The sequence below is a fragment of the Cricetulus griseus genome (genome assembly GCF_003668045.3).
Source record: "Cricetulus griseus strain 17A/GY chromosome 1 unlocalized genomic scaffold, alternate assembly CriGri-PICRH-1.0 chr1_0, whole genome shotgun sequence".
In the NCBI taxonomy this organism is placed as follows: domain Eukaryota; kingdom Metazoa; phylum Chordata; class Mammalia; order Rodentia; family Cricetidae; genus Cricetulus; species Cricetulus griseus.
Window position 1 is genome coordinate 30,924,576 of NW_023276806.1, and position 27,999 is coordinate 30,952,574.

The 27,999-nt window shown below is 40.5% G+C and overlaps 1 protein-coding gene and 1 pseudogene across 1 annotated transcript; one reads left to right on the top strand and one right to left on the bottom strand.

Moving 5' to 3' along the window:
- The first annotated feature begins 43 nt into the window (after positions 1-43).
- Positions 44-27,993, top strand: Fam241a (family with sequence similarity 241 member A). The gene is given in 3 exon segments (XM_027395689.2): positions 44-294; positions 297-337; positions 26,633-27,993. Coding segments are annotated over 3 exon segments (390 nt in total). The 5' UTR covers positions 44-191; the 3' UTR covers positions 26,879-27,993.
- Positions 13,518-14,189, bottom strand: LOC100772523 (annotated as a pseudogene).
- Positions 27,994-27,999: the final 6 nt, after the last annotated feature.

Below are 27,999 nucleotides of genomic sequence, written 5' to 3' on the forward strand. Positions count from 1 at the left end.
GCCCCGCCCCCGGGGCTCCGCCCCCGAGCTGGGGGCGGGGCGAGCGGCTGACAGGAGGGGCTGGCGGCTCCTGCACTTCTGGCGCCCAGGCCGGTGGGCGCGCTTCTGGGCTTCACGTCTGTGCTGGGCTCTCGAGCGGCGTCCCGGTGTGGCCAGCGGCGGCCGTGCGGACGGTCGGTGTCGGCGGCGGGATGTGCTCGGCCGGGGAGCTGCTGCGGGGCGGCGCCGGCGGCGGCGGGGAGTGCGACGAGGACCGGGCGGCGCCGGCAGAGCAGGCGGAGGAGCGGGAGCCCGGGCGAGCCCGCGGCGCAGGCGGCGGCAGGACGAGGGCGAGCAGGTGAGCGCGGGCCGCGGGCAGGCGGCTGGGCACGCGGCGAGCGGTTGACGGGCGGGGCCGGGCTCGGTGGACGTGCCCTCCGGTGCCTCACCTGAAAACACCGGCAACTTGTGCTACGTGGGCCCTCCGCTCGCCGGGATTCAGGGCACTGCACGCGCCCTGGACGGTGTGGGCGGCCGGCCGGGCGGCGGGCACAGCGGGTGGGGAATCGAGTGTCTGTGGGAGCCTGGGTGACACTGGGACTCTCCCGGAGCAAGTTTCACAGCGCCGGCGACCAGAGCTCAACTTCATTTTAGAAGTGAAAAAAGAAAATTGCTTTCCGTGAGCACCAAAGCGAAGGAGGCTTTTCTAAGAGGCCAGACATAATAGAGAGAGAAACTGGGTACTTTCTAAGTTCTCTGAATTTGATCTCATTTTGAATGTCAAAATTGAATTCTACGTGGGACGATTTTTTTTTTTTTTTTACATTCAGTTACAGTAGTTAGCTACTCAGAAATCCTCCCGAGAAGCAGACCTTTAGAAATCACATAAGCAAGCCTATACTGCTGGAATAATCAATTTAAAACCTGTCTCTTGTCATCACTCTCTATTTGTCCTTTTCTCTCACATTTCGAGAACTCTAATATCACTAAATAACTAAATACATTGATAAAATAGAAACATTTAACACATTGCTTAAGAAACAAATAATGCTGTGTGGCTTTGGACTTGTTCACCATATGGAGAGTAATTGTTCATTTTTGTGACAATAGAGGAGCTAGTGACAGAAGCAAAGAATTGGTAGCTAGGAGGTCTTCTTCCGGGTTCCCTTTCTGGTGGCATTCCTATTTAACTGTATCATGCTTGACAAAGTTGATAAGGTCTTGATTTCCTCTTACCTTAGTTGCTCACCTGGAAAAGACAGCCACTAAAACTCCCTTCCCAAAAGTCAATGTACGCCTGGTTGGAATGGTATAAGTGAAATACTTCCCCTAAGTGTCTCTGGATTTTACCAGGACAATGCCATGGACGGTATCATGAACTCTAGTCTTACTGAAATTGTAATAGAACTAAGAAAAAGGATGAAACAAAAAATTAAAAAACACATTCTAGAACAGAGATATCCTATCACATAACTGCTTCCTTCATTGTGTCATGGAATTTCATTTTTCTGCGCTCCTTAGGTGGGTTACTTTTTATTGCATTATTTGCTTGTGTAAGCTCTCACAATCATGAAGAAAACACCTCAACTCCTTTTTTTTTTTTTTTTTTTTTTTTTTGGTTTTTCAAGACAAGGTTTCTCTGTGTAGCTTTGGAGCCTATCCTGGCACTCGCTCTGGAGACCAGGCTGGCCTCGAACTCACAGAGATCCACCTGCCTCTGCCTCCCGAGTGCTGGGATTAAAGGCGTGTGCCGCCAATGCCTGGCAACACCTCAACTCTTACCTATGGTACCTGGGAACCTCTTATCAGGAAGTCAGAATTGTCACAGCCTATCGCCCTAACACAGCAAACTTTTGTGATCCATCATATTTTGGTGACAGTATCACAAAGCCTATTTTCTAGGTTTCTTTACAACCTGCAAATGAAATTTTAAAATCTATACAATGTCACATAGAACTGTTTTTAGACATACAATATCTGGAGGAGAATTAGAGTTGCCAACTACAAAACATATTCCAAGTAGTCATTTACATTTTTCATTATGGAGATCTCTTGTTCATTTTTTATGGTTGGTTTTAAGTGTTCCAGGACTTCACATTGTAAATGGGATAATTCTGGAAAATTGCTTCCTGTGTTACTTAAAGTTTACATTGAATTTTTCACAAAATCAATGATAGAATCCAAAATGAAAACCACACTAGTAACTTGAAATGAGGCAGGGGCCATTTTCCTGCCTTCTTTCTGCTTAGTGTGTTCAGTTGGTCTGAATGTCAGAGTCTCTGCCTCCTGGATGTTGAGAGGGAACTCAAAGGCTAGAGCCCTCTGAAAGGCCTTCTTAATCTTGGGTGGGGCCAATGTGGTGTGTTCTAGAATCACCTCACATGTGCTTCTCAGCTTTTTGCCAGTTCCTAATCTTGTATGTTATATCTCACTCTGTTTCTGTTTCCTTTTCTGATAAGAAACAGGCCCCTCCCCTGGGTTCCTTCCCAGCCTGTAGTCTCCACATTCATCTCTCCATCATTTACAGTTTGTCCTTAGTTCATATTCCATCTGAAGGAAAGCTAAGTGGTATTCTGGCCTGAATCTTTGCAGGCAGGGTGATTGACAAAAGAGGTCCAGTTAAAATCAAGTACCCTTAAGAAGGCAGCCTTGAGAAAAAATAACTGTCTGATTAGAAGAACAAGTCAAGCCTGGCAGAGAGATAAGCAAGGACAAGAAGTAATGTGTGCTGTTCTCCGGGCATCCTGAGAGATTAGGCATAGCTATACCACATATGTTGATAATTGTGTTCATGATAGATGAGCTAAGCATACTGGTTACAGTGACCAAATGGTGGTTTTATGGTCGGTAAGTCCCCATGTCATGTGTTGTCATCATCGTCCCATATCCCCGTGTCCCCACCCCCTCCTGCCACTTAATAGCTAGAAGGCTAAAGCTCTCTAGGTATTATTCTGCATCTGTAATGTCAGTGGCATTTGCTTTATTACAACATAGTTTGCAACTCACAATAGCCTGAGACTGCTGTATTTACAAGAAGCTATTAATTTTAAGGTCTTTATTATTGTAAAAGTAATGTGTACTTCAGAAACTTAAAAATGCTTGTGAAGAAAACAAATGCTTGTTAGGAATTAGTCCTTGAAGTCAAGCAATTGGTGTTACTGTAGCTCTGCGTTTTTTGCTTATGGATCCATATAGACATCATGTGCTTTAACAAAGTTTTCTATCTGATTGAATATATTTACAAGTTGGCATTATTTCCCATGTCTGAAAATTCCCGTGGGAAAAAAAAATGATTTTCAGAGCTCCCTAATAGTCTGTCCTCCTAACAGTGCACACATAAGTGGCTTCAAAGTTTCTGTCATTAAATAATGCTGTATAAAAAATATCCATTACTAGATGCCCCATGGAGGGCTTTACCCTCCCTGGGGAGTGGAGTGGGGATGGGGTGGGGAAGTTGGGGCAGTGGGGGAGGAGGGGAAGGAGAGGGAGCTGGGATTGACATGTGAAGCAAGCTTGTTTCTAATTTAAATAAAAAAATAACCATTACTAATCATAACACTTCTGTATTGAAATAGATTCCTAGAAGTGGGAAAAAGTAGGTCAGCGAGTCAAAACCTTGGAAGTGGCTTGAAACAGCCCAAAGAGTGCATTCAACAAGTGTCCCACCTTTTCGTTGTTTGGTTTGGTTTGGTTTGGTTTGGTTGCTGTTTGTTTTTTGAGACAGGACTTGATTGTGCAGTTCTGGCTGGATGGAACATGCAGACCTTGGTTTGTTCAGGGGATGAGTCCTTTAGAACACACTGTCTGCTTTTCTTTTCTTTTCTTTTTTCTTTCTTTTTTTTGTTTTTGTTTTTGTTTTTGTTTTTGTTTTTGTTTTTCGAGACAGTGTTTCTCTGTGTTGCTTTGGAACCTGTCCTGGAACTCGCTTTGTAGACCAGGCTGGGCTCCGAACTCACAGAGAACCATCTGCCTCTGCCTCCTGAGTGCTGGGATTAAAGGCGTGCTCCACCAACGCCCCGACCACTGTCTGGTTTTCTATGAATGCTGATTCTTCCTTCTCTCTTCTTCCTCCTTTTTTGTCAAAACAAGGTCTTGCTTGTAAAACAGGAGCTGGCCTTCAACTCAACTCTCTCCTGCTTCCTTTAAAATAATGATGCTTCATTTCTGTTTTTCGCATTTTGTCATGTCTAGAATTTTACAAAGAATGATACTGGCTTAGAAATTTAAGTAAATAAGAGGGACTTCCATGGCAGTATTTATCAAAGCTTTTCACAGATGATCTGGAAAAATAGCCTGCGTGTCCTTTTTGATCTTGTCGTTAGATAGGATTCAGCTGGGCGTTGGTGGCGCACACCTTTATAATCCCAGCACTCGGGAGGCAGAGGCAGGTGGATCTCTGTGAGTTCGAGGCCAGCCTGGTCTCCAGAGCGAATGCCAGGATAGGCTCCAAAGCTACACAGAGAAACCCTGTCTCGAAAAAAAAAAAAAAAAAAGTAGGATTCAGTATGGGTTCTGGATCCAGAGTACAGAAGATTGTACTGACAACTGAAGCTTTAGGTGAGGAAATGAGGAAATGAGCCCTCCTCTGTGGGCTTCAGTTTCTTCATTTGTGTAATGAGAATAACCTCAGCCTTCTAGGAGGGTTGGGAGGACCACACCAGTTAATAATGTGTGAAAAGTACTCTTAGAGGGGTCCCTAGTATTTTCGCTAGCATGCAAGTGTTAGCTGGGAGACCTAATTGACAAATCAGCCAGAAATGAAATCTGACAAGAGTAGTTTTTAAGAATTTCCACATCTACGGTTAACAGGGAGCCTGGACTGAAGGTGCCCTGGAGAGGCACCCTAGCGTCCCGGCGGTAAGTATCTGCTAACAAGGATTTTGATGCAGCTAATCTGAAGTAAGGTCTCTCACACGTGGTCTCTCTTAACAGCTTCTCAGGTGGTACCAGTGCCATAACCGCAGAGCACACGTTGGCAAGGAAACGGGAGAAGCATAAGCACGCCAATCCACAGTATTCACTGTCATTGCCTTTCATCAATAGTATCAGTAATAGATGTATGTAAGGAAGCTGTTTCACAGTTTTTCCCTGATTGTGAATCTGAACTCTTGGTAAGGCAAGAGTTAAAGCCAAGAAGTTTGCTCTCAGTCCTATTAGTCTGAAACAGAGCAGAGGAGAACCCGGGTCTCTGGACTCCAAAGCCAGTTCTCTTATCTCCACCCAGAATCACCTTCACAAAGAGCAGTCTCAGTTGCTTTCCCTTAGATTATGTAGCTCAGAACCAGGTATTTATCTATACCCACACTGTTTCACATCTTTAAAAATCAGTTTGCAAACAACTGTGCTGATGCTGAGTTTAGATGATCCGTAGTTAAGTGAAGATAGTTTTGCCTTACGATCCATGGGTCAATGTGTTGACATTTTCGGTTGTTGATACATGGACTGGTATCGATGGGTATCCAATAGAAGAGTACTGCCAAACAGCCTGTGTAGAAAACAGTCCCCTTGGGACGATTAGTTATGATTGGCAGCATCACTGAGTTAAGAAAGAGAGTAAACTAGGTACTGTAGTGCACACTTGTAATCCTGGTCCAGGCTGCACAGTGAGTTCAAGGTCAGCTTAGACTGTACGAGAGTAAAACTGTCTGGAGAAGGAGGGTTGCCTGGAAGATTAGTAAAACACACCTCTGGGTAGTGTGCAAGGTCACAGAAGGTTAGAGATAGTTAGATCATAAAGCTCTCCCCTAATGAGTGGATCGCTCCTACTATGATAACACCGGGAGGTGAGGAAAACCCCTTCCTGTTTGCCTCCCTTTCTGCTTGTGGCTGCCTGATGAGAACTGTTCTCTCCATGCCCACTATGCCCTAATTCAGAATCCTCGAGCCAAAGTGAATCCTTGCTCCTTTAAGGAATCTAGGGGAGGCACTTTGCTCAGAGTGATGGAAAGGAACCAATACCACCGCAAAAGTATTACCTGGCTTAGAATGTCAGCCATGCCAAACCCTACTCAAAAATTTGAGATGGGGGGGGGGGGTGTACAGTGCTATGAGTTGTAGAAAGCAATTACCCTGATAGTCTCTGTCCCAAAAAGTGAAGTAAAAATAGCGTATATCTTGTCTTGCAGTCTGTATTTACAACAGATAATCCCAGTTGACCACTTACTTGTGTCTCTTCACACACATCTAACTAACTTGCTTTTTCTCTTCTCCACACTCTTTTCTGCATTTTTCCTGTTGGGCTCACTCTCCCACGGCACTTCTGTTCCTTTCCATCCACCTCTACCTCACTCTCCTTGTCACATCTTCCTTGTCTTTGTTGACATTATTCTGAAACAGTGTAGGTTTTATGGTGTGACAGTTCTAAGTTTGAACCTGACTTTACTGCTTTAGTAACCTGAACCCCGTGACCAGTTTCCTCGGTTGTAACAGCTATGGTGCCGTCCACCTCTTCAGTGAGACGTTCTTTATACGAAATGTCCAACACACAGTGGGCCTTTAATGGGTATTAGCTACTTATTTCTACTTTGTGTTTCCTCTTTGTTTCCTTTCCCTCTGGTTCTATTCTTATTCCCCTCAACTAATCACATCATAGAACTGCACTTTAGTAAATGCTGCTCTCTGCTTCATGGAATCAATGTCATCTATTGAATAAATACTACAATTTTCTAATCTAAAAAATTAGATAAATTGTTTTATAATTCTCTAAGAAAAAAGACTGACCAACTTAAATTTGTTTTGTCTTTTTATAAAGATCTTAAGTTGACTTTTTCCCCTTTGTATGTCACTAATCTTTGACAGGAGAAAAAATAACCCCAATATTATTTTCTCACTTTCTACCTAAGAGAAATGATAAAGCAAGATTAAAGGGACAACTAAAGACACCATGACTGCCAAGTTGCCTCAGGGAGCATAAGTTGAAGCCTTACCTTTGCACCTTTACACCTTAGTCTACTATCTTCAGTTTTTGTTCTCTCTGGTTCACAGTCTTATCTTCAATAGCAACCATTTATCTGCAAAAATATATTACGTGTGTGTGTGTGTGTGTGTGTGTGTGTGTGTGTGTGTGTGTGTGTGTACGTGTACACCTGCCTGAATACAGGTATTGATAAGACATTTGAAAATTAGCTTATTTTGAGCAGATAAACTGGATTTTCAATAAACTTGGTACAAAATATATTTTCTACTCTGCAATTTAATTTTTTCTTGTATCTAAAGGGCTTTTCTGTCTTTCATTTAACATCATTGGCATCTGTGCTTAATCTTGGCCTACAAAGAGGAAATGACCTGTCTTGTTTGTGCCTATTTTCCTGCAGCAACACCTGCAGCTTATTCTGACCAAAAGGAAAGCATAGTGCAAGTGCTTGGGAAAATGAAGAACAAAATCATTATATCTACTATTTAAACATAATCTTAATTAAGGTTTTGTTGTATTTCCTTTAATATAATTCTCTGATACCAGTTTTAGAGAATATTTTTCATTCTTCGAATTAGTAAAAATTATTTTAATCCCTTTGTTTATATTTTTATCTGCTTATGTGCAGAGTGTCTACAGAGGTAGAGAATTTAAATCTGAGGTCTTGTGTGTTACAAATTTCCTCAGTCTTATTCAGAATTTCTCATTCCATAGTTTTCAGGGTAATTTTCCATATACCAGAAAGTAATTTTATACCCCTACAAATTGAGAATTGAGAAGGAAAATTACGTTGTAGGAAAAGTGTTTGACTTGGGCCAATTCCTTTGTGGTGACTTCTAGCTTACTGTATACACTACTATCTATCATTAGTTCATACAATGACTTCTAGCTTATTGTATACATTACTGTCTATCATTAGTTCATACAATGGCTTCTAGTTTACTGTATACACTACTGTCTATTATAAATTCAAACAATGACTTCTAGTTTACTGTATACGCTACTGTTTATCATTAGTGCATACAAAGTCTTATTTCAGTAATTTGTTTTTTATCATACAACCATCCACTTCTACTACAACTGTGTTACTGTCTTTGATAGCTATCAGTGATATGGAGCATATTTTTGAATATCATGTTATTTGATGCTTGCAACTATGAATTATTTTAAAGCCATTGACTACAGTTAGCTAAAATTAAAAATAAAAATTCTAGTATTTTTTCAGTTTGTAATAATTTCAAAGACTACTTAAGACCTAGCTAATTGTCTCAGTGATTTTTATCTATTCCTCAAAAAGTCCATTTATCTTTATTGGCTCTATGTAGTTTAGAGGGAGATAAGTATAAAAGAATACTGTAACTTTGCATATAGTGATAAATGACAAGCAAACCATAAATACATTGGTAAGTTGTATAACATGAAGTGCTATGATTAGGTAAAACTTATAAAGTTAATAATTATAAATGTGTATCATCTTTACATTTGCAGGCAATGAAAACTGTAACATGTGATGTCCAGGAAACATGAAACATACACAGCCCTATTATAAATAAAAGAACTTACAGGTTAGGAGGGCAGGGAGGTGGGAGAGATCTTGGAGTAGTTGTGGGGAGGGAAAAGAATATGATCAAAATACATTATTTGAAGTTTCCTAAGAATAAATAAAAACGTATAAGGAAATAAAAAATTAAACACTTAAGAGTGACTTCTCACCTAACGTTATTAAAGGATAAAAAAGACGACTGGTGTGGGTGTGAGTTTATAGAAATAAAGTCCGAAGTAAGAACATTCTCAGAGAGGCAGGAGTGAGTTCAGTGTTTCGGTGGGAGATCTCTTTCACACCCCATGAGCAGGTCATTGTTATTGTGGAGATTGTAAGATGCACGAGTGTATCTCGGGCGTTTACAGAAAATCATGACGTACAAAATAGGCTGCGTCTCTCAACTAAAAACCTCAAGTCCTCCAAAATCCAAATCTGACAAGATGCCACAAGTGGTAAATTTTACACCTGACCCAACAACTCAAGTACACGGGGAAAAAAATGTATTCATTTATTCTTAGCCAGGGCTGATGAGGTATAAGTCACAAATACATTTTATGCTTAGTGATGTGTCCTATCCCCTTTTTTATTGCGTTGTTCAGTTATGTTACAGTGCATTTGACAATGTAATGAAAAGGCTGTGGCAATTGTGATGATTCAGGATGTTTATGCAATCCCACTGAGTCTAAGTCTTTAGGCACTCTGTATTTGATTACTGCTTTCAAACACCATTCTTCTAACAACATGACCCAATACTATGAGTGGGCTTTTCCTATCCACTCATATCATGTTGAATGTTAATTACCTTAGAAAATGATTATAATGGTTGTATTACTTACAGGTTTGGTTTTGGGTTTGCTTGCATATGTTCCCTTGATGGCTTTTCATCTTTTCAACCAAATATTCAGAGTGGAGTCATCTCATGACTCCACTGTTTTCCAGGCCCTATTCTAGGCTGGTATATTTCTCCTCTAATTATTCTGGCATTCTCCATGGGGTGAGAGGAGACCAAGCATAAAGGAACTAGTCAATCAGTGGATTATAGGTGCTGTGAAAAAATAAAAGTGGAGAAGATGCCTTGGGATGACAGGTGTGGATGGGATTGTTGTTTAGAATGGGTGGCCTCAGAAGGGTCCACTGAGGTGATGGTGGACCTTCTCAGAGACTGAGGTTCCCCAATCAGGTTCTCACATTTTTCCCAGCCATACTTACGCTTCTCTGTATGTTATTACCATATTACTCATTTCTACTGTAGCAAGTTCAAATCCTTCTGAAAAGATCAAAGGATAAGTAAATTATGGACATGTTTTAATTATTACTATGATCATCATTATATATGGAGGGGTATGCGTGTTCCACAGAGTAGGTCAGGCAACTCTGTAGTCAGTTCTGTCCTTCCAGCTTTGTGTGGATTGAGCTCATACCTTTGCCTTCTGAGTCATTTCCCTGACTCCGGGACTTGTTTTAGTTAGTTTTAGTGCCTTGCTCCCTCCTCCCTATCTCTCTCCTTCCATCCCTCCCTCCCTTTTCCCTCATCCTGGGCTAAATAAGACCCTGTCTCAAAAAAAGATCTTCATCATGTAAACTATGTCAGCATTAATAATATCACTAAAGTAGATAAGATCTCCACTGGGAGAAAGTGCAGAGTAAATAAGATCACCTCCAAGTAAATGACGAGTTCTAACCTATGTCTTAGAAGGAAATGACTTGACAAAAGTAGAGCAAAGGATGAAAGAGGAAGATGTCGAGAGAGAGCCCCAGGCTTTTCAGTTACACTTCAGACAATGCAGTTCACTAAAGCAGAGTATCCTAGAGAAAAAACAATTCAGAGTGAATGATTGAGCTTGGTATGGAACATGGTGAATTTGGGATTTCAGGATATCTGCTAGGAAATGTAGAACTGCAGTTGAGCATGTCAGACTAGAAACCTGAAGAGCTGCATGGGCTCAGAAATAGTGCACTGAACTGTCTCTTGTGATTAGGAAGGCAGAGGGAAGCCCTGTTTAAATATGAGGATATGTATGCCAACCTATCTTTACACACTAAGCAGCTTGGTGACGGAGAGAGTTCCTTTGCATACCTCACAGCACCTGCTTGCTTGTGATGTACAGTTGATCATTTGTTAAACTGGAGCAAACTGACTACAGGGTTTGTTTGTTTTGCAAGCTTCCATGTTAAGTCAGGTGGTTCTCGGGTACACCAAGAACCAGAGTGCGGTTCCTGGAAGACAGTGGCCATCAGTCAGTCTACAAATCCATCAAGTCTGCAGGCTTGTCTACCACAAGTGGGGCAAAACTCGTCCTGCATAAAATACCAGTGCAAAACTTGCCTCGAGGAAATGTTTCTAGGTTTGGAATGCAACTATAGACTGTGTGTCTAAGCAGAAAACTTCTTGTCCACAATGCCACCATTCTCCTAAAGTAACACATAGACTCTGATAAAATCAGTTGACTTTATTTCTATGTGCTATTTTTCAAAGATTTTTTTTCCATAAGAAATGTGGTAAATCCATACTCTTTTATTTTTAAATTATTCTGTTAATTATTCAGACTAACATACAAAATAATGAGTTTCACCATGGCCTACTCACACAAATATATCATTCTACTTGGTTTTCATTTGTTCCTCACTGCCACTGTCCTCTTCCCCTGCAGCCAGTTTCTTCCCTCCTCCCAGCTAGTCTCCACTTCTGCTTTTTTTCCATTGTCTACTTTCCTATCTCCCTTAAGATTTCTTCCTCCCCCATCATGACACATTTCCTATTTTTGAGACTTACACATGCACATGTACACACACACACACACACACACACACACACACACACACACGGACACGGACACGGACACGGACACGGACACATACACAGATTTAAATCTGGATTCCACACAAAGAAAACATGTGTTTCTCTTTCTGAGTCTGACTCGCTTCCCTTAACATAATGTTTTCCAATTCCACCTATTTCCTATAAATGTCAGTGTTAATGTGCATTTTCCTAATGGCTAAGGATAATAAATACTTTTTCAATATTTTTTTCCTGTATGCATTTTCCCTTTTTTCATTATCCCATTTATTGACTGTTAGTTGGATTGGGTGTTTAATTTTTGTAGTTCTTTTTATGCCTTTGCTGTTAATTCCATCTGATATGTCATCGGCAAAGGTTTACCCCCTTATCAAATTGTAGAGTCATGGAAGCAGAAGCAGCCTGGTACTGCCTATAAAATTGCCTCTTATTCTGAAAGTTCTGGTAGGTTATGCTTTTATTTTCAGTTGATTTTGTGAATTTTTAAATTGCCCTTATTTCTTCAATGGCCCTTTGGTCATTCAAGATTGCTTTGTTTGTATCTAAGATTTGTACAGTTTCTGTGGTTCGTGTGTGTGTGTGTGTGTGTGTGTGTGTGTGTGTGTGTGTGTGTGTGTGTGTGTGTGTGTGTGTACATGTGTAGGGGTATGCATTCACATGTGTGGAGACTAGAGGTTGGACGTTACTGCTCAGTACAGTGATCCACCTTGTGTTTTGAGATGAGTTCTCTCACTTAGACCTGGCTAGGCTGGCTGGCCAGAAAGTCCCCAGGGAACCACCTATCTCCACTTCTCCAATTCTGGAGTTACAAGTATACCAACCACACCTGGCTTCTTATGTAGGTGTAAGGGGCCAAACTTGTGCCCTCATGCTTGAATGGCAAGTACTTTACCAAATGCCCAGCTTCCCAGCCTGTCTGTGGTCTCTACTCTACCAAATGCTCAGCTTCCCAGCCTGTCTGTGGTCTCTTCTTTATACCAAGTACCAGGCTTCCCAGCCTGTCTGCCTTCTTAAGGTCTCTACTTTTGTTCCTCTGTGGGCTGAGAAGATATAAGAAATTATTTTAATTATCTTATATATGTTAAAGCTTGCTTTTTGTCCTAGACTGTGTTGTTTTGAAGAAGAATCAGTCTGTGATAACTGAGAAAAATGTGTATTTTCTATCTAGTGGGTGGAATACTCTGAACATATCTGTTCCATTTGATTGTTGTAATCCAATTGACACTCCCTTGTTGTTTTTCCGTTTTAGTGACCTCACTAGAGATGAGAGTGGCCCTATTGGAGTCACCCAGTACACTTGTATCTAGATCCATTTGACCTTTATGTCCATTATGTCCCTTAGTGGTTTGTTTTATGAAATTAGAAACCCCAGCATGGGGTGTGGGTGTACTTATTCACAATTGTTACCTATTCTCAAGTAATTGTTCTCCTTACTAATATGTAGTAAACTCCTTTAGATTTTCTTAGGAATTCTGAGTTGATATCTACTTTACCAGGTATCAAAATAACTATGCCAGCATGTTTGGGGTTTCTATTCACTTCACAGTTTTTTGTTTTGTTTTGTTTTTACCAAAAATCTGCATACTATTTCCTAAAATGGTCAGAACACTTGGTCAAATGATCCAAGTTAACAAGCACATCGCTTGGGATATCTAGGGACATTGGACACTAGGGTTTTTGTTTTTTGTTTTTGTTTTTGTTTTTGTTTTGGTAAGTTTGGGTTTTGCTTATTTTAAATACAAAGCAGCTCTCATTTTGAAGACCCAGAGCAGCTGAGTCAGGCTTTGGGAATGTTCATGGGCTCGGCTTCCTCTCCTCATGGGATCTCTGCTCTCATCACCAATGTGCTTGTGTTCATTGCACAGTGAGGTTTCTCAGGTAATGGTGCTGGCTCTTTCCCTTGTGCAGCCCTGTGCAGCCCACAGCTCCTAGCCCGGATACCAACATGGCTGATCAGATGGTGCTCCAGCAGCAGTCCATAAGGCTGCCTGATGCCAGGATGCCTGGCGTTGGCTCAGTCAAAGTAAAGACTTACACACTCACTGGAGTAAAGACTGAATGAAATTCATTCTCTCTAGATTATAAAAGACTAGACTTGTTTAATAGAACAACCTGAAACAAACAGAAAGAGCTTTGATGGGCAGCATTGGGCAGCATAGGACTAAAGCCTAGGTGGCCCAGATCTCTCCACAGCCCTGCCCTGAAGGATGCCGACCGGACTCCCCTTCCAAGGCACACATCGCAGCCTTGCAGCTTCCATCAGGCTAACTCACTATTCTCTAAATTCAAAAATATGTTTCTCTTTTCTCTGTAGTGGAGTCTCCAGTTGTGGTGGCCCTAGTCAAGCACAGGGGCAGAACTGCTTTGTTGATCTCGGGGTTTGTCCAGTCATTCCGAATGTCATCCAGTGGTTATCAAAATCAACGAGCATTTCATAGGAGCGGCTGTCCAGGAGTGACGCTGAGATCCTCTGTGCCTCTGGCCAATCTTCACAGTGGTCGTAGTGTGGGTCTCTGCATCGCCACCTGTTCTCATGGTGCTCATATACATGGATCGTAGGTGCTGCGCAGTCCATCGTGAACTTGGCAATGTCCACCATTATGAGTGCAGTGTCACTGAAGCCCTCAGCAATCCTGGAGGCCACCTTCTCTGCCACCTGGTTTGGGCTGGCATCCTTCACACGCTCATTAGCTTGATAATAGCTGGGGATCACATAGCTGTTCTCTCTGCACCCTGAGTCAATCAGAGTGAGCGCCACCTCCAGCATGGGCACCAGTGCCGTGGAAAAGCGGGATGCAGTCCACGAAGAGAGTATGGCTGCCCTCGCCCGGCTGATGCTCCTTGCGTGACCTCTGCCTCTCGGCCACCAGAAGCCCGTTGACCGCACAGTGCAGGTGCTTAGCGCCATGTAGCACCATCTTGCCGTAGGCCTGGGTGGTCAGCTTCACACTGGGCATGCTGAGTCTTGCTGGTCACGTAGCAACGGAGACCCCCCACTGTACAAGACACGACCTCACTACCCACAGTTTGTTTTTTATCCTTTAACTCTTAGTCTGTGGGTGTTTCTTGGAGACAACAGATAGTTGATTTTTTTTTTTTTCAGTTCAATCAGCTACTCTGCCTCTGTTGGTGAGCTGAGGCATGCTATTGACATTTGATTTTTTTTTTTCTTGAGCGACATTTACTAAGTCCTGTAATTTTCTGGTTGTTTTTCTTATTAGATTGTCTGTTCTTTCCTCTTTAGCATTAGGAGTTAACTGCTTTATCACGTTGGACGTGATGGAATCCTTCCTAGCTCTCATTGATTCATCTGTTCCTCTTGTAAAATGTGTTCTTACGAGAGAGCCTTTCTTCCTTCTCTCTGTGCACTACTCCTTTAAGTTTATTCTGCAGTGGTGGCTTATAGTCAAGAATTGCCTTTCCTTTGCTTGTCTAGACATGTTATTTGTCTGTCCATTTTAAGGAATAGCCTTGCTGGAAATAGCAATCTGCTTGGCAGTTATTTGCTTTCTGGGCTTGAAATATAATAATTGCAGGCTTTTCTGGCTTTTGTTTACAAGACATGTGATATTATTCTGATGTTTCTGCCTCTGTGTGTGACTTGTTTTTTTCCCTTACAGTTTTCAGAATATGCCTTGGATTTTTTTTTTAGGTTCATCGTGTGTGTGTGTGTGTGTGTGTGTGTGTGTGTGTATTTGTGAATGGATGTGTGTCTGGGGTGCATTTCCTATGGAGGCCAGAAGAGGGCATCAGATACCCCGGAGCTGGGTAACAAGCCACTGGGAACCACCTTGATGTGGGTGCTAGGAACTGAACTGGAGTCCCCTGGAAGAACAGCAAGCACTATTAACCACTGAGCCATCGCTCCAGCCCGAGATTTTTAGTTTTGATATCTTGACTATAACATGATATGAAGCAATTCTAACTTGATCATATCCCTTTGGCATTCTACTTGTTTCTTGTGTTTGAATGTCGTGTCTTCCTCTAAATTCCAGAAGTTTCCTGCTATAATTTCCTTGAATAGGTTCACTATATCTGTACTGTTTATCTTACCTCCTTCCTGTGTATGCTTAGGTTTGATCATGTCTCGGAGTTTTTAATTACTTCAGTCAAGTATATTTCCCCCTATTGATATTTGAATTCACTGTTTGTTCAACCTTGTCCTCCATCCCCAGTTTTTCCTCATGTATTCTTTACTGTGCCTGGCCAAGTATGTTGGTGATACTCTTCACTGTGTTTTTATTTGATTCGTTTGTTTCTTTTCCAACATTTCTGTTTGGTGGTTTTGGTTTGCTTGGTTTCTGGGAAGATACATTTGTTGTTTTCTTTCAAAAATCTCAATTTCCTTGCTGGATTTTCTTTTCAGGTCAGTAACTTTTTCATCCATTTTGTTGACTTTGCCCTTTCTGTTGCTGGCTTTCCTTTCCAGGTGTTGAGCTAAATATGTTTGCTTCTTTGTATCCTCTCTGAGATCAGAGATCATTTCTTTTTACCAGAAAACTATTGAAATTTTCATCAAGCAGTTTACTTGTTTCAGTATCTCTGATAGTTTCAGAGTATAACCTGGGAGTGTCTTTTTTTTTATATTTCTTGACTTCCTGCCTTTGGATTTGAACATTTCCTTGTTTGGCTATCTCTTATGGTGTTTCAGCATGGTATCTTACTAGACAGATGATTGAACATGCTCAATTCCCCAGTGCTGCCCACAAGGAGATAATGACCTGCAGTGATGATGTCTGCACCAGGCAAGTGTTGGATATCCACCTGAGCTCTCTTCCTGTAATAGCTGCTTTCTTTGTTTGTGTATCAGGAGCCGGTGTACTAATGTGGCTAATGTTTCAACTGGAGGATGTCTTACAAGTTACAGTCACAGAGTGAGGTTGGTACAGGCATAGGACCTGTCTTCATACTTTCAAGTAGTCTGCACTCCACTAGAGTGGTCAAGTTCTACAGCAGTGAATGACAGATAAGGTGGCTCCAGACTGTGGTCTGCCCATGGGCTCAAAGCTTTCAGATGCCACAGTTATTCTCATCTGATAGATCTGTTGCCAGCCCCCGACAGTGTACTTCCCTGCCTTAGCCATGTCCTTCCACCTACACCCTTCGGCTTCTCAGTAGTACCTGACTCTTGCTGTTCTCTCGCTGGGCCTTCTCTCACCCAGGAGTTGTGCCAGGTCAAATTAAGCCTCCCTGACTTGGTCTGAGGCCTATAGGGTCAGTTTTTAACAATAATTCCTCTCTCGAGATGGCTCCAGGCCCTATGAGTCATACAACATGACACTACTTACTGACCCATATGCCACAAGTAGATCTGAGGCTCATGAAAGCTATGGACGAGTCCTGAGGATGGGGCTGCCCAACTTGTATCTGGTTTGCCTTTTACAGGCTTTTGTTTCCCCTCCCATGGCCAAGGAACAGCATGGAAGAGGCTGATTCAATTTCACTGCATTGTCCATCCTGGCTTTCTCATCTTTTCTGGTACATTCTCATTCCCTTTGTGGGTTTCCCAAGCTCCTCCTTTATTTCTCTCCCTGGGATATAGTCTATTTTTTTCGTATTCTGTCTCTGCTTCATCAACTCACAGAGAGGCATTTCTAACCTGCTATCACACTCACAAGCCTGTCATCCATTCAGCATACAATTGTCTTTATCATACAAAGGTAGATCCCTGCAGATTCTTTAGTGCTATGAATGGTGAAAAGCTATTAAAACCATTTTCCCCACTTAGTCCAATGATTGATAACTTAGACACTTCACTAAGTAAGAATTGCACAGTGGTTATTTCAGAACAGCAAAGAAAAGAATCAACCACGTCACCGGACTTGACAGAAAGAACAGTACACAAAACAAGAAGCTTTTGTTATACAGGATATAACGAACAACGCCTAAGTCTCACTTTATGGGTAGTATTTATATAAGTTTCTGAAAAATTGTCAGACTCATAAGTACTATTTACTTTGGTGAAACAAATCCCACTATAGGCCTTTGAAATTAATGAGAAATGAATTTTAAAGAAACTTAATTCTAGCAATGACCATTCATAAATTTGAATATTTCTTATAAACATCTCAGCACATTCTAAAACAAGAACAGGGGAGCTTATAAACTTCTGTAAAACTGTACTTTCCTTGGCCTAAGTACAAACTGGCAAACTCTATTCTAAACTTTAACAAAAGAGTATTTACAAGCCATCAGCATTTTAAAATCATTTTCAGTTAAGTTATCTTCAGACAGTGGCATCAGTACTCTGAGAAGCCAGCCCTCGTCTAGGTGATGTTCTGTCATAGCTTCTCATTCTGCAATATCCTTACCTGGCTTTTCTCTAAATGGAAGTGTAAATTGCCTAATATTGATCTATTTTAGTTCAACTCAAGATCCTTTTTTTTCTCCTTTACTATGGGAATAAAAAGTATATGTTATAGTACAAAAACCCATAAGTGGACCTGGAGAGATGCTCGATGGTGTGCACTTGGTGTGCAAGCCTGATAACATGAATTTGGGTCCTCAGAACCCACATTCTAAAAAGCTAATAACTCTGTTATCCTAGCATGTCCTCCTGGGAGATGGGCTGCTGAGGCAGGAGAATTGCCAAAAGATTGTGACCAGTCAGCCTAGTTTGTGTAGCAGAGACACCCCGTCTCAAAAGAGGCAAGAGTGGAGACTTGAAGTTACCCTCTGACCTCCATATTCATACTGTACACTCATGCACTCTCACACACACAAATACATGCACAGACATACAACAAAACATGAATATGTAAATAGGATTATAAATTTAATCTTAAACAGAAATAGTATATTTAGGAAAATATACTTCAGTGAAAAAGATTGGGTCGATTCACGTGAGAAATTGTATGAACAGTGAATTAAGAAGTGACTGAAAGGATTTGGGACTGTGGGAAGCAGACTAGGAACCATGAGACATGATCCTCTTACAACAAGGCATCTGAACACGATGTTTACCAGCAACACACAGTGTTCTAGCAAAGGGAGCATGGAGATTCCTTCAGGAGGAATGAGGAAGAACAGTGTTCATAAACTCACAATTGTCTTGTAAAGTAAGTTCTAAGTTGCTAGGAGAAAATACAAGCCAAAAGAGCTAAATGTGTAAGGAGTTCAGGGGCTTTGAAAGCTTGGTAGAGATAGTCATGCTATTTCCCTTATGTATATGTTATGTCCTATTGTGCTTTGCATGTGAGTCTCCTCCCAAGAGGGTACCAAGGCAGTTTTCATAGCAGCCTTTCTTTTGAGAGGCTGAGTGGGATATGGAGGCGATTTGATTAAGTGAAAGAAGGAGACTTCAGTATAAAAGGCCTTAGTGAGTGGCTCCAATTTCTTCTCACCTTTCTTACTCTTTTTTTTAATCTCTGTAACTAAAATGGATTTTTTTTTTTTAAGAATTGTGATGTCTGTAGGCAGTCATGATCATTGGATCTCACTCTGCAGGCCTTTGCTCTGAAAATCTTCCTAAGTAAACTGCTATAGAGTCAAGAAGGGCTTGGAAGGAGATGGTGGTAGTTAGCTCTGTTGACTGAAATACATTTCTCTCGTTACTGTGTATAGTTAGGAGACTGGGGAAATTACCAGTCTCTGATGTTTCTTATATTCCTGGTATTTTCTGTGATTTGTATTTCTTGTGGAAGTTGGGATTGGATTTAGGGTTCCTTGGTGAACTCTACCCCTGCCTTTTGCTTTAGTATTTCATCAAGTAACCCCAAAAGACCTTAATACTTGAGCTCCTCCTGACTCATCCTCCTGAGGAGCTGGGATGTTAGACCCTGAGACACTCCTGTTGACATGCTTGGTCCTTTTGCCAACTTCTCTTGCTTTGTTTTCATCTGACAGACAAGGATAAGACTCAGGTTAGACAATGGTTTGGATTTTGACTTATTTGGTTTTTTTTTAAGAAAATTTATATCATAAGTATCACAATTAAGTGTAGGTGCAATATGATAGCCATATAAGGCCATTTAAAATTACTATTTTTACTAAATAAAATGGGTGAAAATGCCAGGCAGTGGTGGCACACACCTTTAATCCCAGCACTCGGGAGGCCGAGGCAGGTGGATCTCTGTGAGTTCAAGGCCAGTCTGGTCTACAAAGCTACACAGAGAAACCCTGTCTCGAAAAAAAGGGGGGGGGGCAGTGAAGATATGTGTAGCTATTTAAAGTGCTATCAAGAACTGAACTATTAAGGTGATTAGAATTGGAATGATGACATGATTGGTTTAATATTGATAAGAAGGCATATATGCCAATTAGCACAAGGCTTTAGAAACATGGTCATTGGAGCCATGTTGCTAAATGCGTTTGCCTAGAGCAACTATAAGCTATAAGGTGATTTGACCAAGTTACATATGCCCTTCTCTTCAGTTTTTTCTGCTCTGAATATCAATATAATTAAAACTTTGACGCATGAGCACTGGATATTTAATAAATTTTGCTTTTATTAATACTGTGTTATAAAACCAGTTGAAAACTTCATTTCAACATTATCTGTTTGCTGGTTTTCAAGGTTAACATCATATTTCTTTTTTGAGATAAAGAGAAATAAAGTGGAAAAAATAATCCTTGTAAGAAATTAAATATTGAGGTAAAGGGTTTTCTTGTTTGTTTGCCAATGGATAGCTTTTAGTTTTCTTCTCCAAAAGAAAACTATGTTCTCCAACTAAATAAAGGAGCAAGGCCACAGAGAATGTGATTGTCTTGAACAAGATTGCATGGTAGGGACGATCAAGTTATTTTCTACAAATAAATTGACCTGTCCTGCAGAAGGGATAGTTAGGATAACTGTCTCTCTTTGACAGGACAGCACTGCTTTTTCGAAAGAAGCCTGTGGTACAAATCCAGATCATCTGGCAAACTGAAATTGCAAGTTGGTCTAAAGTCCTTTCAGTCAGGGGTTTTTGTATCTTTCTTACTTTTGTTCAACCACAAAATAGGTTGTGCTATAAACAAAAGACATTTAAACACCTCATTTTTTTTAAAGATTTTATTTATTTATTATGTATACAACATTCTGCTTCCATATATATCTGCACACCAGAAGAGGGCACCATATCTCATTACGGATGGTTGCGAGCCACCATGTGGTTGCTGGGAATTGAACTCAGGACCTCTGGAAGAGCAGTCAGTGCTCTTAACCTCAGAGCCATCTCTCCAGCCCCTAAACACCTCACTTTTAAAAACATAAAAATAAATATTTGAATATCCAGATTTTGCCAGCTCTCTTCTAAATTTTCATTCAAGTTAAGCCAAAATAACAAAAGCATTTTGTAACTTTTAAAATATCAGATTTCCACCAAAAATATGCTTGCTTAATACTAACTTTTATACTAGATTGCTAGCCTTTTGAAGTTAAGGTATAGTCCTCTATTTAATACATTATTGACACCAGGAAAGTGTTTGTTGAATTGATTTTAGTGGATAAACATATTTTTGAAACCAATAAAATGACAAATGTGCTGAATGTAAGTGACAGCTTACGCAGCCTTGCTTTTACTTGTCTTAATGTGTATATTTTTGTCCGGTAGGAATGCAAAGGAGATCATTTTGACACAGAGCATTCTTTGCTTAATTCTGACAACTGAAGTTTTTAGTATTATTCTGGAGCTCTTACAATTGTATGTTATGGATAGATATTTTAGTTATACTAAAATGTTTTAACAAACAAATCTGTGTATGAAATTTAATCTGTTAGGCACACACAGCTAAGAGGAAAAGTAGGACTTTAGATATTAGATTCCCACTAGCTTTCTTTAGGCTTAATGAAAACTGAATCAATTACAGCTAAAGAACTTGGTAGAATCTGCAGAGCAGAGAAGGGAAATTGCCAGTTTAACAGTCTACATGAGAAATGATGAAAGAGGGAGAGAGGGTCTTTGAGGGCTAAGAGCTATCTGACTAAGTGGATGCTCAAAAATCAAACTTTTATCACCAGAATTTGACCACCATGCAATATTAAAAATAAAAATAATAAACCCCCAGATTTCTTAAAGTTCCAGACTCAGAATACTCATTTTCAGCCAACTAAAATACTCTGGTCCAGCCTTATAGAAACTGGACTTCAATTTGTCATCAAAAGTAACTGATACCCACAAATAACCAATATCAGGGTTCTGGAACAATAAGGAATTCAGCAGACCCTCCCTGCAAAGCAATAGTTAACTGTTGAGATACTAACTACAACAATAGTCTAAAGTGTCTGGAGCCATTTTAAAGGGAGGTAGCAAATGCAGAAACATTTATTCAGGCAGATCTACTCTGTCTTCATAAAAACAGTGTTTGTGGCATTTGAGCGACACCCCACTCCTTCATCATTCACCCTCGTGGTGCTGCATTAGAATCTCTGTGGCCATCTCTGATCTAGAACTAGAATTTCACCTGAAAGGTGGCCTCCAGTGTTTCTCATCCCTTCCCCTTCACTCCCAGTTCCCTGTATGGAGCTCTTTTCTGTGTAGGCATGGCCAGTGGGAGCAGGCCTGTACCTCTCCAGCCAGCCTCCACTGAGAAAGGGGGTATAATCCATAATGGGGGTAAACAAAAGAAACAAGCAGCTGTGATCATTGTTTTAAAACTACACCAAGCTGGACATGTTGACACACACCTTTAACCCCAGCACTCAGGAGGCAGAGGTAGAGGCAGGCAAATCTCTTGTGAACTTGAGGTCAGCCTGGTCTACATAATAAGACCCTGTGTCAAAAAAATAAATAAATAATGAGGGAAACTATGCTTAAAGAATGGATGAACCAAAGAACTTAATAGGTCTTTCTTATGAGAATTCTGGAGTAATCCAAATGTAGGTCAATAAAGCTATACAATCTCAAGATCTGCGGGGCAACTTCAGTCACATCAGCATACAAGTAATGAGATAATGAGGAGAAAGAGAAGATAGAACATTTAAGATAAAACTTCTCAAACTTGATGAAAAAGTTTAAGGTGCACATAGAATTCAGGCAAATCCAAGTAGCATAAACATGAGGAAACACACAGACATGTGTTAGTTAAAATGTTGAAAGGTAGAAAACCCTAAAAGCAACAGGAGAAAACAACTTATCACATGCAGGAGAACTTGAGGAAACTAGCAACTAACTTACGAGAAATTGTCATTGTGGTAAGTAAAGAAAAGAGATTGGTTTGGGCAGAGCAGAGGCCAGTAGGCTAGAATGCCAGTGAATCTGAGAAACAATTGATAGAAGCAATTGAATAAACAAGTTGAGAAAATCCAGCAAGCTTTGTCTGCCATTTGTTCATTCCTCTGTTAGTAAAGCTCAGTCACGAACTGTCCGCAAATACTATCCCAACGACATTTCTCTGTTGTTATACATCCTGGCATGTGTACTGCAATAAATTTACCTTCCTTCTTAGGACTTACATGGGTTCATTTTACTGAAGATAAATCCAATCTCACTTTTTACTGTAATCATTTCTATCCTCTGAGTATTTACAATAATGGCTTCTCTCTATATTTGTATGCAGCATTTTAAAACTGTGCCTTGGTTTTTGTTAGTAGGCTTATGGAAACTGACCTCTTTATGCATGGTTCCTAAAATATGAGACTGTAATTCTTTTAAGGGTTTTTCTCAAATATCCTATTTAAAGTCTTACCTTTAATTTGTTATCATTAAGAAGGATTCTGAGGGCCAGCAAGGTAGTTCACGTGGTAAAGCTGCTTGCTGTACAAGCCTGGAAACATGAGCTAAGTCAGTCCCCCAGAGTCCGTGTAAATGTGGAAGGAGAGGACCAACTACACAAAGTCATTCTCTGATCACCACATGTGTGCCGTGGATACCCATGCAGACATCACACATGCACACACTTGCAGGCAACAATAGTAATAAATAATGGGGAAATTTTTAAAGGATTTTGAATAAGTTGGGTCACTCCTGAATCTTTGTGTATGTCTTCAATCATGGACAAACAAGGGCTGTCAGTACCTTGCTGAGAACACGCTCTGGTAGTCCTGTGTAACCCTAAAAGGAGCCGTCCGTTTGACAAATGTTCTTCCCTGGAGCCTCACACTCAAAGAAGGAAGTCTGGCAGAAACACGGGTGATTAATGTCAGAGCAGGGAAAGTTCCATCTGCATCTCTGCTTCGGTTTACTGTGTTTGTAAAGTAGACTTTCTTTATGCTAGGTGTATTTCTTCATTCTCGCTGTCTTTTTTTTTCTTTTGACATTTTAATGTGAATTCCAGTCACTACTTTATAAGCTATGAATGTACTATTCTACAAATAGCTGTACCTCATTTAAATTTTTACACAAGATGAAAATAGAAGCTTGAACAATTTTCCTGTTTGATAAACTTACTTTAGAGCTGTTAGAAAAGATGTGAAGCAAGATTCATACTGACATTCAGTTTGCTCTGTTTATGGGTTAAACAAAATGTTACCCTAGCCTTCTTTTTTCAGAGGTGATTATAAGCTGTCTGTGAAAACTGAGGTATTGAGATTTTAGCAATGTGTGGGGATGGGGGTGTGTACTCACACTCACAGAACTGACCACTGCTGAGTGTGAGTCAAAGCTGGCAGCTTCCTTTCCTGTGCACAAACAGACACTGCTGGGGACTCATCAGGATAGTGCTGTGCCCATGCACAGTCGGCCCTCAGTGTCAGCACTTATGCCCCGTCGTCAACAGCGCTACTGAAATCTCACTGCCCTGCAAATAACAAACCTCTGAGAGACACACAAGGACCCCAAAGCTTCTCTGTGGATACAGAAAGCACAGCACTTTGAGGCCTACTAGCCCTTGCTAACTTACCAGCACTGCCCATTTCCTCCCCGTGTTTTCCGTGTCATCTTTGGTTTGTTTGAACCTCTATTGAGTTCATTGTAGGAATCTGATGTTTTCACGGGACTGCATTTGCAAAGACCCATTTGGGGCAGGGGGGCATTTTCCTAGTAACCTTTTCTTAGTTGGCCACATTGAGCAGTACCATAGTGAGTGGGCAAAATTTAGTAATCATCCCATTTGGCTGATAGGTATGTAGTAGTTCGTTGTACTTATTTTCTCTAATTTGCATATATTTGAAGGATATTTGTGTGTGCTTGTGTGCGTCTGTGTCTGTATCTGTGTGTGTGTGTGTGTGTGTGTGTGTGTGTGTGTGTGTGTCTGTGTCTGTGTCTGTGTCTGTGTCTGTGTCTGTGTATAGAGAGAGAAAGAAAGAAGCAGGCTGCAATAACTACAGTTTGTCCAAATGTACTCTTCCTACCTTGTCTTATCAGTCCACCAACTCGTACAGGATCCTTGCTGTCACTACGCTTGGACAGCAAAGTTAACTAATTCCCAGCCAGAGTTATGTATTGCAAGACCTACCTCTCCCCCTCAAAACCGGGACATTCATAGACTTAATTCATTTTACATGAACATTAAAGTAAATAACTATTGTGTGTGGTCGGGGGTACTTTGTTTATATTAAAACCACAAAAAAATGCTAAAAAAAAAAAAAAGTCCTAGAAACCTTTAAGAACTGCCAAAAACCTGAATACAATGAGTACACAGACAACAATTGATTATAAAGGGGGTTTATTTTAAAGCACTTTAAAAAGAAACCAAAAACACTATCAATATTAAACACCAAATACTAGAGAAACATTAAACACTAGAGAAATCAAGATGTGGACTCAGAACAATTGCAAACTAAATGAAAGATCCTTCAAATGCTGCTGTGGAGGGACATGGCTTAATATCAGACAAGGAAAATTTGCATGTTTCAGTGCAGTATGGTATCATGTAACACATAAAAGTATGAGATGCTAATAAACATAAGATTAATCCAAGCAAATCACTTTCTCTTTTCACCTGTGTGGTGTCTTTCTGGTCCTTCTGTTGGCAGAGCCTAATAGGAACCAGAAATGTTTGCAAAATTCCAAAGGACTGTTTTTGGTCAGTTTTTTTCATTACTGTCTCGAAATACCAGAGACAGGTTAATATATAAAGAAAACATGTTTTATTTAGCTAATGGTTTTGGATTCTAAAAATTCAAATACACTGGTATAGGCTGATGAGGGCTCCACCTTGGCCACCTCACCTCCAAGTAGACTGAAATCTCAGGCACAGTGACTGCATAGTGGAACTGGAATCCAGACAAAAGCTTGGCTGAAACAAGGCCCAAGCCTGATAATCTTTCTTAGAACCCCCATTTGGCGTAATTGCCCACTAAGCCCCACCTCATAAAGCTTTCACCTTCTATCATCATATTAAAAGATCACATAAACCATTGAGGAAACAAATATCACAACCCCAGAAGTGGGCTGGAAACATCAAGAATTAACATGATGACCTGAATTGTCATACAATTGGACAATAATAAAAATTAATACTCTTGGAAGATCCTGTGGGTATACATGGAGATTTCCTGGGGGTACTGACTTCTCAGTAGGCTTTCTGCCTTGTGTAAAATTAATCCTGTTTCAAAACTTTGTCTCCCCTGTTGAGATTAACAGGAAGCGTTTACAGTCTCAGTAGTGTTTTGACAGGAAGCTATTCAAGGGCCCCATGGAAGCCTGCATAGCTAGCTGAGGTTTAAAATGAAAGATCACAACAGCAATGGCTAAGGACTACCTCACAGTAACTAGTCATTCTCCAGACAGCTAAGCTTGAACTGTTAAAATCTTAGTTTTCTGGAATGTCTTCATCAAGACAGAGGGGCCAGGACTCTGTTTCATGAAACAGGAGATGGGCAGAAAGGTGGCTCAGCAATCAGGCTCTCAGAGAAGAAAATAAAAGCATCACTCTTCATCCTGGTGCAATTCCAAGCATCTGGAGAGTGAGTAGGATGAATGAACTGTACCCACATCTTACAGGTCAATGGTCTAACTACGGATTTAGTAGTGCTAAGTCTACAAAACCAGTAAGTACTTTCTCTATTTTGGAAAGGTAGGAGAGACAATATGTCAATTCAAAGGAACATTCCCATTGTTAACAAGTATTTTTGTTCAATAACACATATTTATTATCTTATATTCTTAGAGATCAGAAGTTGAAATCAGCAAGGATGTACTCCTTTCAGAGGTACTCAAAAATATGTCCTTTTTCTCCTCCAGCCTCACAGTCTGCCTACATTCACCACTCATGGCTCCTCCTTCCATCTTCCAACCAGGAACACAGCATCTTCTTATGCTTCATACCAGCTCACTACTATAAAGTTTCTTGTGGTTAGATCAGTCCATGAGGTAGTTCAGGATGGCCCCCTTCTCAGCATCAGGACCTTACTTTCATTTAAAGACTACCGGTGCCATGTGAAGTTATGTACTATGGATGTCTTCATGATAAGACTTTACTAAAGATTACAAGAAGTGTGTTCCCAGTTATTTGGAGATGTAGTGAGATCATTGTTACTAAAGATATTTATGTGTTTCTTATGTCCATATCTTGGTTTGTCTTTTTTTTTTTTTTTCAGGATGTTGAAGAATCACAAAACCACACTGGCAATCCCATTGGAGATGACTACAAAAAGATGGGAACACTTTTTGGTGAACTGAACAAAAACCTCCTCAACATGGGCTTCACAAGGATGTATTTTGGAGAACGAATTGTGGAACCAGTAGTGGTCGTTTTCTTTTGGCTTATGCTATGGTTCCTTGGCCTGCAAGCCCTTGGACTAGTTGCTGTTCTTTGCCTTGTCATTATTTATGTACAGCAGTAAAACATCGGACATTTGGTAGCCATGTATGTAATTGATAGAGCTATACACTTGGGCTTTTTGAAAGCCAATTGTTTGACATATTTCATATTGTATACTGGCTGTTTTGTAATTAAAATTATAAATGAGTTTCTTTAAAATGCAACTCTTTGTTATAACAAGGATGAATATATATTTTTGACTATATATTAGCTTATTCAAACTCTTTTTCACTCCTGTGATCTGACCTACCTTTAGACACCTGCTTTCCCATGCCAAATCTGAACATCACCCGACAGTGATGGGGGAAATAGCTTGGCATGGAGTTGCAGGGAAGTGATGGAGATCTTGTAAAGTTCCAATAAAACATTTTGGAAGACAAAGGAAAAAGCAGCTAAGAATAAGTTTTCATTGGAAAACTGTTCCACCCCCCTTTCCATTGAACAGTCCCATTGGGGGAAGATGTTTGTTTCTCTGTCATCTCTGCATCGTCCAAAACAAAGTAAATGGTAGCTGCCACATACCGCCGTAGTGCTGTGCTGTTTCCAGAAGACTGAAAATAATATATTTATTATTGGCGGTGAAGTTTTGGGGTTAAATGTAAGTTTTTATGTGTTATACTTAGGCCCCCATTACATGGTTTGTAAAGTTAGAGTTGATTCTGGTGCTCATTTCTTTGTGTGAATTTTTAAGGCTGCACACCTGGCAGTGCCTGTGATTTGTACCTAGCCAGTTGCATGTTTTTCCTAGAGACATTTTCAGTGCATTTGTTTCCAAGGGTTTATAATTTTATAGTTCTTTTCTAACAATTACTCGAAGGTTTAAAACAATGCCTTTCCTGTCATGGCATGGAGTTTGTCCCCAAGAGAATGATTTCTATCTTATAAAAGATAAAAAAAGTCAGATCATTTTTCTTTGATACCTGTATTGAAGAATACAAGAGTACAGAATAAAACCACATGCTTAAATTAAGAACTCGGTAGCCACTTGTAATATTCTAGGATTAAAGCCATTGGCTAGCCAGGTTTTTAATGTGTACTATGGGGTTTTATATTGAAACAAGCATTTCTTTGTATATACTTTGAAAATGAAAAATGACTTTGATATGTCTGGTTTTGTTAAAGAACCTAAAATCTGTACACTTT